We start from the raw sequence: 10,000 nt of genomic DNA, 5'->3' as shown, positions 1-10,000 counted from the left end.
TATAGTATATAATATATAGATATATCTCTATATATGCTAGGTATATATTGTATGTAGTATGTTATATATGTATTCTATGTATCATCTATATTATAATATCTATGTATATATATATATATATATATGTATATCATATATGTGTTCATATATATAATATATTATAGTATATATATATATATAGATTATGTATAAATATATATATATATATATATATATATATATATATATGTATATTATAATAGATCTTATATATATATATATATATATTTGTAATATATATAAATATTCTATATATATATATATATATATATATATATATACTTATGTTATATCATACTATATATATGTATTATTATATATAGTAATATATATATATAGTTATATATATCTGTATATATATATGTAATATATATGTATATCTAATATATATAATATATAGATATATATTATATATATATATATATATATATTATGTATAATCTATATATATAATATATGTAATATATAATATATATAGATATATATATATATACATATATATAATATATATATATATGTATATATATATATGTAATATTATATTTTATATGTATATATTATATATATACTATATCTATATATATACATATATATATATTATATATATATATCTATATATATAGTATATATATCTATGTATATATATATATATATATATATATATATATAGATATATATATCTATATATATGTAACTATGTATATATTATAATTATTATCTATATAATTATATATATTATATATATAGATATATATATAATAGAATCATTTATCTTCAAGTCAAAATACTGTAGCCTCTACTTACATTCCAATTCTTTTGAACTTCATTCCTTTCCTAATCTGAAAACCACCTCTGGGCGTATAAAATGGCATTCCTTTTGGACGACCCCGAGCTTTGGGAATGGTTACAACTCCACCTCGCCCAGTGGGGACTTGGACAGGAACTAATGGAATAGTAGGCATCATGTCAGGGCCTAACAAACCATTATTGATATTAGACATAACATCATGTGAGGTGGACGATGAAGAAGTGCTGACAGAAGTAAATACTACAGACGAGTGCGTAGATACAGCTGATGACGATGATGGCGGAGGAGGGGGTGGAGGAGGAGGAGGCGATGATGATGGTGAGTGTGAAGATCTTAGCTGTGATGCAGAGGCTTTGGTGATGGTGACAGAGGAGGTGGAAGGCAAGGAAGCCAAAGAGGGCAAAAGCATGGGTGAATCAACCTCCATCTTTTCCTCTATTCCACCTCCAAGGCTACTAGATAATAAAGATTTGGGACCTGGAAAAAAAAATCATCAAATAACTAAGAGCTGTTACAGATTAACCTACCACTAAATACAAATAGAAAGCCAAGTTTGTAATGAGAAAAAAAATTACATTTCACTGTCTGTAGTTGTAACTCCTTTGCATTTTATTACCCTGGTCAAAAGCAGACAATAAAAAAAAATTCCTTTATAGATAATTTCTAGTTAAAAGTCTCCATTCCAATTAAATATTTGTCTTCACTAAAGATAGTAGAAAATTACTATTTTACCTAAAGCGAAGTAGTACCTATATAGTTAATTGCTTACCTACGGATGAGCCACATGAGGACAATTCACTCCCATTGGTTGTCCTTTGTCAAGCTTGTCGTCTGGGGAGCCATCCCTACAATGCCCCCATGTGGTCTCTCCATTCTTCAGTCTGAAAGATTTAACTTTTTTATCAAATAGCAATAGGACCTTGCACAAATAGTACAGTATACTAAGATATAAATGTAGAAGGAAAAATTTGGCCTTTAAGTTTAATAGTGTACTGACAGTCAAATTAAACAGTACGTACTACTATTTATGATGCTTCAATAAGACTTGCCAAGTAGGCTGAAAAACAGTAAAGCTATGCAGACATATCTGATATTGCCATAATAAAATTAAGTTTTATATATACATCCCAAGTAATTGCATAGCTATAGTTTCTAACTAACGTAAAAGCTTAAATATGATATTGTTAAGATACAATAAAGTTTTATACATACTTACCTGGCAGATATATACTTAGCTATAGACTCCGTCGTCCCGACAGAATTCAAAAACTCGCGGCACACGCTACCGGTAGGTCAGGTGATCTACCATTCCCGAGCGCTGGGTGGCGGAATCCCAACCATTCCCGTTTTCTGAGCCAGATTTTTTTTCTCTTACACCTGTCTCCTGAGGGGAGGCTGGGTGGGCCCTTAAATCGTATATATCTGCCAGGTAAGTATGTATAAAACTTTATTGTATCTTAACAATATCATTTTTATACATGCGACTTACCCGGCAGATATATACTTAGCTGATTGACACCCTTGGTGGAGGGCAAGAGACAGCTATATATATATAAACAAAATTCTAATAACGGGAAACAACAATTGTTGTAGGATATCAATCCTTGGTTCTTACCTGTTTGGGCTGAAGACTTCATGATTACTGTCATTTAGTCTGCCTGCCTCAAGAGCTTCAGTGAGGTAAACCACCTATGACCGAACAGCCCTTCTGGATCATGTCAATGGGGGCTAGCCCGCTTACGCGACAGAACCTGCATGGATCGTACCAATGGGGCTTACCCGCTTACATGGCAGAGCCTGACCTGTATCGTAATCAATGGGGGCTAGCCCTCTTACATGACAGAGCTTTAGGCTTACATAATGCACAACGAGGAGACCAAAAGTTAATCCCGACCACCTGACCTCTCTAACCATGTTAAATCTAAGAACTGAAAAGGGTTCTTCCTATACCCTCTTTCAGTCAACCATAAAAACCAAACACCATAATGTTAAAATTACATAACCTAACTAATTAGGATTAAACCTCAGCTCCTCCTCCCAGCACTAAATCCGCGGACACAAATGCTCCAGTGAAAAGCACTTCTCATAAGTAACTCTCACATCCTTTAGATAGTGAGAGGCGAACACTGAGTTACACTTCCAATACGTGGATTCAATTAGATTTTGAAGGGAGCCACGTTTTATGAAAAGCCATTGAGGTTGCTATGGCCCTCACTTCGTGTGCTTTTACCCTGAGGAGTTTAAATTGTTCTTCACCACATTTAAGATGCGCTTCTTAATAACGTCTTTTATGAAAACGTAAGGGCGCTTTTTCGATATTGGTCTTGTAGGATCTTTGACCGAACACCAAAGACTTTCCTGCGTACCTCCCAAAAGAGACTTTCTTTGTAGATAAAATTTTATAGCGCTCTTACTGGACAAAGGGTCTTTTCCTTTTCTTCCCCCGTAAGAAGAGAGTGCCTTCACTTCGAAGCTTCTAGGCCACGGTTTTGATGGGTTTTCGTTCTTGGCTAAGAAGAGAGGCTTAAAGAGCAAATTGCAGCCTCCTTCTTAAACCCCACTCTGCCCTCTAACGCTTGAAGTTCACTCACCCTTTTTATTGCCAGTGGCTAAGGCGAACAGGAATAGAGATTTCCTCGTCAAATCTAAAGAACAATTATTGGAAGGTACGAATCTTTCAGACATCAAGTAATGCAGCACTATCCAAGTTTCCAACTGGGATTTTTATTAATCTGACTTTTTGAGGTCTCGAAAGACCTAATAAGGTCATGTAGATCCTTATTGTCCGACGACCTCCAAGACCCCTATGCCTAAACACCGAGGCCAGCATACTTTCTATACCCCTTGATCGTAGATACCGCTAGGCCACACTTTCTTCTCAGGTAAAGAAGAAAATTTGCAATGTCGGTTATAGAGGTACTGGAAGAGGATAGCTCATGCGTCCTGCACCATCTTCTAAACACTTCCCACTTCGGGACTGGTACACCCGTAATGTGGGATGGTCTCCTGGCTCTTGCGATTGCTTTTGAAGCTTCGCGAGAAAACCCCCTCGCTCTAACGAGTCCTTCGATAGTCTGAAGGCAGTCAGACTTAGAGCGGGGAGGTTTTTGGTTGTGATACCTGTCGAAGTGGGTTGTTTGAGAAGATCGCTCCTTAGTGGGAGCGATCTGGGAAGATCCACTATCCACTCCAGCAACTCTGTCACCCAATCTAGGGCTGGCCAAAAGGGGGCGATCAAAGTTAATTTCGTTCCCTCTGAGGAGGCAAACTTTCTTATTACTTCCCCTACCAGTTTGAAGGGGGAAAAGCGTACCCGTCTATTCCCTTCCAGTCCATGAGGAGACCGTCTATCGCTATTGCTCTTGGATCCGCGATGGGGGAGCAATAATTCTCCAACCTCTTGTTCCAGTTGGTTGCGAACAAGTCCACGTTCGCCTTCCCCATAACCCCCATAACTGATCGCACACTTGAGGGTGGAGAGTCCCATTCGGTGGGGAGCACTTGGTCTCTTCTGCTTAGCAGATCCGCTCGAACATTTCTCTCTCCCTGAATAAATCTCGTTAGAAGAGAGATCTGCTTCTCTTGCGCCCAAAGCAACAACTCCCCTCGTGTCTCGTAAAGGGAGAATGAATGAGTTCCCCCTTGCTTCCTGATATGCTAGGGCTGTCGTGTTGTCTGAATGACCTGAATGATCGATCCTAATATCTGTTCTTGAAAGTGCAAGAGAGCTAGGTGAATGGCTTTCAGTTCCTTTTGTTTATGTGCCAGGACACCTGCGCTCCTTCCCAGGTTCCCGACACTTCTTGCGAATCCAACGTCGCTCCCCCCCCACCCTACGTCCGATGCGTCTGCAAACAACGCTCGGAGAGGGCTCTTTATATGCAAGGATATTCCTTGACCGAGTTTCTTCGGGTCTAACCACCACCGAAGATCTTTGTTTGACCTTGTCCGTTATCCTGAATGACTCTTCGAGTTCCTGAGAACTTTGATCCCAGTTCTCCTTCAGATAATACTGAAGTGGTCTTAGGTGCAGTCCCTAGGGAACGAACTGTTCCAACGAGGAAATGGTTCCCAGCAAACTCATCCATTCCCTCCGCGGAACAATGTTCTTTCCCTAGAAATCCCGACACTTTTGTAAGGCAGCGTTCTATTCTCTCTGTTGACGGAGACGCTAGAAAGCCCCGAGAATCCATCCGAATCCCCAGATAAACTATGTTCTGCTGGGGATCCAACTGGGACTTCTTTCGAGGTTGACTAGGAGTCCCAATGACTGCGTCATCTTTAATGTTATCGAAAGGTCCTCCAGACACTGTTGCTTCGACTTGCTCGTATTAGCCAGTCGTCCAAATACATCGAAATTCTGATCCCCTCTAAATGTAGCCAATGAGCCACATTCCTTAGGATACCCGTGAAGACTTGCGGGGCCGTCGAAAGTCCGAAGCAAAGCGCTCGAAATTGAAACACTCTTCCCTGTGACATGAATCTTAGGTATCCTTGATGCGGATGAATTGGCACATGGAAATATGCATCTTGAAGGTCCAGGGATACCATCCAGTCCCCACCCCTGGACGAAGAGCAGAAAGTACAGAGGAAGAGGTCTCCATCGAGAACTTCTTCTTGATCACAAAAGACGTTCAGCGCACTTACGTCCAGAAACCGGCCTCCACCACCCGCCCGAGGCTTTTGGTACCAGGAATAGACGGTGTAGAAACCTGGTGAATGGAGATCTTGAACCGGTTTTTCTATTGCCCTTTTCTGCAACATAAGTTCTACTGCTTGCAGGAGAGCTTGACTCTTGACAGGATCGTTGTATCTCGCTGTTAACAACTCCCTTGGAGTTCTTGTTAAGGGAGGATATTCCCTGAAGGGGATGAGGTATCCTCTCTCGAGGATCGAGAGGGTCCAGCTGTCCGCCCCTCTCTTTCGCCCAGACTCTGGCAAATTTCGACAGTCTGGCGCTACTGCTATCTGGAGGAGGACTTCTTCATTTTGCCTTCCCCGCAGGTCTCCTGGAAGGTCTTCCTCTGGTATCCGTTCTACCTCTAAAAGGGGTTCTTGACTGAGGATAAGAGGCTCCTCGAAATGGGCTGCTGAAAAGAAGGTGCTTTTAATCCTTCTTTTGAAAACGGAACCGCCGGCTTTGAAACGCCTGCTTTGCTGACTGTGTCAGTAAATCCTGGTGTGGCTTTTTCCAGCTAAAAGATTTTGCGACCATCCACCCTCACCGTGTCCTGTGGGAAAAAGGTGGTTGCGAAAAGCGGAGAATATAGCAAGGCCGACCTCTGTAGAGGAGATACTGACTTGGACAGGAAAGACCCATACACTGCTCTCTTTTTCAAAACTCCCGATCCCACAAAAAGAGCAAGCCACTTCCACCGAACCGTCCATCACCGCTCTGTCAGACCAGATAACACACTCGATAATTCTTCCATCGTGACAAATTCGGGATCTTGGGCTCTCTTCGCAAGTGCTCCAAGCCCAGTCCATAAAATTAAATACTTCGTAGCGTCCTAAAGAGTCCCTTTAGTAGATGGTCCAGTTCACACATCCCCCAAGTAGCTTTTGCTGATAGTAGAGCGCGCCTCCTTGAGGAATCTACTAAGGAAGCGTAATCTGCGTCTGCCGATGATGGCAGTCTAAGCCCATAGGTTCCTGGGTATCGTACCATCTTCCAGGTTTACCCGTCAACTTTGAAGGGGGCATGAAAAACAGTCTTGCCCGCCTCTCTTTTATTCTTAAGCCATTCTCCAAATCCTTTGAACGCTTTTTTCATACTAAGGGCTGGCCGCATTTTTACAAATGAGGATGCCTTTGGAGACTTCGTGCTCGATAGCAAAGATCCTGGTGAGGGCGATCGCTGGTTGCAGCTTATCTCCGAACTCCTGCAACAACAACAAGGACAATCTCTTATAATCAGAGACTACCACATCCACAGGTAATTCTTCATCCGAGACTTCTTCTAATTCTCGGCTGCCGGGGATCCTTCGGAGAAGAGCGGGTTCTTAGTTGTCGAGGGACTTCTGTCAAACGAAGAAGAACGTCGTCCGTGTGACAAATCCTTGCTACTAACAAGTCGCAATAGAGCTCTTAAACGCACGAGATCTTCTCTCAGGCACCTGTTTCCTACCAGGTGAAGGGCTCCTACTCTCCGAAGAATTCATAAAGTGCGAAGGGGTCTTACTCTGACCTAAGCTCGTACAAGGCGCCTGGCGCCTACCCACTAGACTCCTGACGCTGCTCGACTCCTGGCGCTTGTCGTGACTCCTTGTAGCTCTTGACGCCTCTCACAAGACTCCTGGCGTCTGTTAGGCTCCATACGCCTGTAATATTCTTGGCGCCTACTAGGTTCTGTGTTTCTCACAAGCTCCTGCTTCTTAGGCTCTTGACGCCTATCCTGATCCTCAGAAGAGGAGTCCGACTCCTGACTTCTCCTAAGAGACGTAGCTGACCGCTTGCTCTGCGAGCGGCTACGCTGGGAACTTTCTTCCTAGATAGGAGAGTCCATCGTTAAAGGGAGAACGAGAGAGTCTCTCCGGAGACGAGCGCCTGCTAGAGTGAGGAACTTCTCTCCTACCAGGAGAAGATAATTTTGATCTCTTCACTGGAAGGGAGGAGTCTTTCCTTCGAGACGAATCCTTATGTAGAGCGCCTACCAAGGAGGATATTTGCTCCTGTAGATTAAGCAGGAAAAAGCTTTGTCGGATCTTGAGGCGCTGGAGACGGTCTTCTCGCCCCTCTTACTAGTCGAAGGAAAATCCTCTGGAAATCGCTCTGGGCTTGAATCAAAGCGTCTCTTCGGCGCTACCCACGATCTCTTCAGAGGACGAGACTTCGAAGCAGAGCTCCATCCACGCCTGGACGAGGAGGAGTCCGACGCAGAAAAACACTCTTCCAGGATGCCTTTTCTACGGCTATCCAAGGCAGCCTGGGTCGATACTTCAGGGTCTGCCGAAGGGACGCCCTGATCGTTGGGGATGCTCCACATCCTCCCTGCGGCTTTTGACATTCCTCCTCCCCTGGTCCTGGGAGTTTGGAAGCGGTCTAGGCCTAGGAGCAATGCGGAGCCGATCAGACGCCCCCTCCACTGCACTGGGGTCACTGTATTCACTGGCACTCTTACCTTGTGTTACCATGGCTTTAAGCTGCTCCTGAAGCTCCCTGATCGAGGATCTCATTCTTTCCATTCTGAAAATGAATCCTTAGATTCAACACAGGGAGAAGGGGCTGAGGTTATGGGAGAAACATCATCTAGTTTGTTAATCTCTGATTCAGGCTCAAAAGAAACAAGATCTACTCGAGCTTCTAGCTGACGCTTTCCTAGCTCTATCCTTCTCTCTTTTCTTAATATAAGAAGCTAAATCCTTTCCATCCTTGCTCCGAAAGCCCTTCACATTCAGCACAAGTCTATCAACCGCACATTCAGAACCTCTACATTTACTACAAAGCGTATGAGGATCTACCTCTGCTTTAAACAACAATACCTAGTTCTGCATTCTTCCCTTGCACAAACCCTAAACTTAGGTGTTACTTTATTAACTTCAATCCATCTTAATAGAAAAAACCCAATCCAAGTCCTAATCCAGTCCAAAATTAAAAAAGCGTTTAGTATGCCAATCCCGAGAATAAACAAGAGTACTTCACCAAATGAGTCCAAACCAATTCTCGGCAAAAGAGCAGAATTCCAATCAGGAGAGACCAAACAACAGTTGTTGCCGGCCTCAGCGACAGAGAAAATCTGGCTCAGAAAACGGGAATGGTTGGGATTCCGCCCCACCCAGCGGCGGAATGGTAGAATCACTGACTACCTGGTAGCGATGTGCCGCGAGTTTTGAATTTCTGTCGGGAGACGACGGAAGTCTATAGCTAAGTATATATCTGCCGGGTTAAGTCGCATGTAATAACAAATTTGAAAAATTTTACTGTTTTAGTGTGGGTAACTAGCATCGCTCACTTTCGGGGAAGAATAGATACAACAATGCTGAAGAGCTCAACCTACTAAGTTAGGTTATGTTGGTTAGGTTAGTATAAACCTTTATTTTAGGTTTCCTTTAATGGGGGTCTGGAGAGCAAAGCCCCCAACCAGCTAACACAGTGTACTAGGTTAGGTTAGGCGGGGGGGTTAGATTTGTTGCATGGTTTTCTGGTAAAGCTAGCTGATAACTCTGCGGCAGGTATACTTTGGAATTTGTAGTTTCCTATAGTATTCTCGTTGCTATAATTAATATGTAATTTACCTTAGAACTCTATCCTACAGTCAAGGTGGACCTGCTGGGAATGTGGGTTTTGGGTGGGAAAGTGTGGTTTATGGTGGAAGAAATCACCTGGGAGAAGGTTGTAGCGTGTTATTGTTATTTCTTGTTCAGTATGACATTTGGAAACACGAAACACGAGTGAAAATAGACAACAAATAAACCAAGAATGTAGCCGTTTCATGGTCAAATTTCAGCTACTACTACTACTACTACTAAAATACTAAATGCTACCAGGCATGCACCATGTTATAGAGAAGCTTTTGGTTCACACCAACTTCTAAGAGCCTGTAACCCTTGTAGCAAGTGGGCGCAGCACATTAATACCTTCTAACCAGTACAGATTTCTTACCAATCTTTAAAATTGCTGATAAGACATGAAACACTGTTCCACCACCCTCTTAGACAAAAACCCCCCCCCCCCCCCATTCTTTCAACCAATCACAAACCTGGTCACCCATCCAGTACAGCTATGCCAATTTTGTAGTTTACATCTTAATTAACGACGAGTTACTGTCCAGTCAACACAACTGTCTTTTTATTCATATAGCTGAATTTTTACCACTAGGCTAAATTGGATTACAGGTGTGTTAATTAATGTGATTTCAGTGTATATCATTGCAATACTTACATCAAATATTTGCATTATAGTACCGTCTTTACACAATTTTCATTGAGAAACATTGGGTTTTTGCCTACCCCATATGATCAACGAATGAAGACTCGTGTGTTCACTACTTAAGGTAAGTGCTTTGTGATTTACAGTCACTGTTCAAACCTTATTCTTGATGAGGTCATTCTAAGTGATGTCTCCATGCCCCCACCCCCTTTTACTTCAAAATTGATTTTTTCCTACAGTTTCAGTACTTTTGATGTAAAAGTAGTCTTTGTTAATCAATATGAG

The 10,000-nt window shown here is 42.1% G+C and overlaps 2 protein-coding genes across 9 annotated transcripts in view; one reads left to right on the top strand and one right to left on the bottom strand.

Annotated features, from left to right (window-relative positions):
- Window positions 1-1,692, bottom strand: part of LOC135206522 (uncharacterized) — a 44,765-nt gene extending 43,073 nt beyond the window's left edge. Inside the window, exons 1-2 of the mRNA XM_064237878.1 lie at window positions 1,617-1,692; window positions 844-1,324 (exon numbers count right to left, since the gene is read on the bottom strand). Coding sequence (XP_064093948.1) covers window positions 844-1,274 — 431 coding nt within the window. The 5' untranslated portion in view covers window positions 1,275-1,324; window positions 1,617-1,692. The remainder of the gene's footprint in view (window positions 1-843; window positions 1,325-1,616) is intronic.
- The window catches only part of LOC135206953 (histone-lysine N-methyltransferase 2C-like), a 307,132-nt gene that overhangs the window by 47,309 nt on the left and 249,823 nt on the right, over window positions 1-10,000 (top strand). The gene's annotated exons all lie outside the window — the stretch shown is intronic.

The sequence above is a fragment of the Macrobrachium nipponense genome, chromosome 31 (genome assembly GCF_015104395.2).
Source record: "Macrobrachium nipponense isolate FS-2020 chromosome 31, ASM1510439v2, whole genome shotgun sequence".
Classification (NCBI taxonomy): domain Eukaryota; kingdom Metazoa; phylum Arthropoda; class Malacostraca; order Decapoda; family Palaemonidae; genus Macrobrachium; species Macrobrachium nipponense.
The sequence above is the reverse complement of the archived record's forward strand: the minus strand, read 5'-3'. Positions and strand labels throughout refer to the sequence as shown.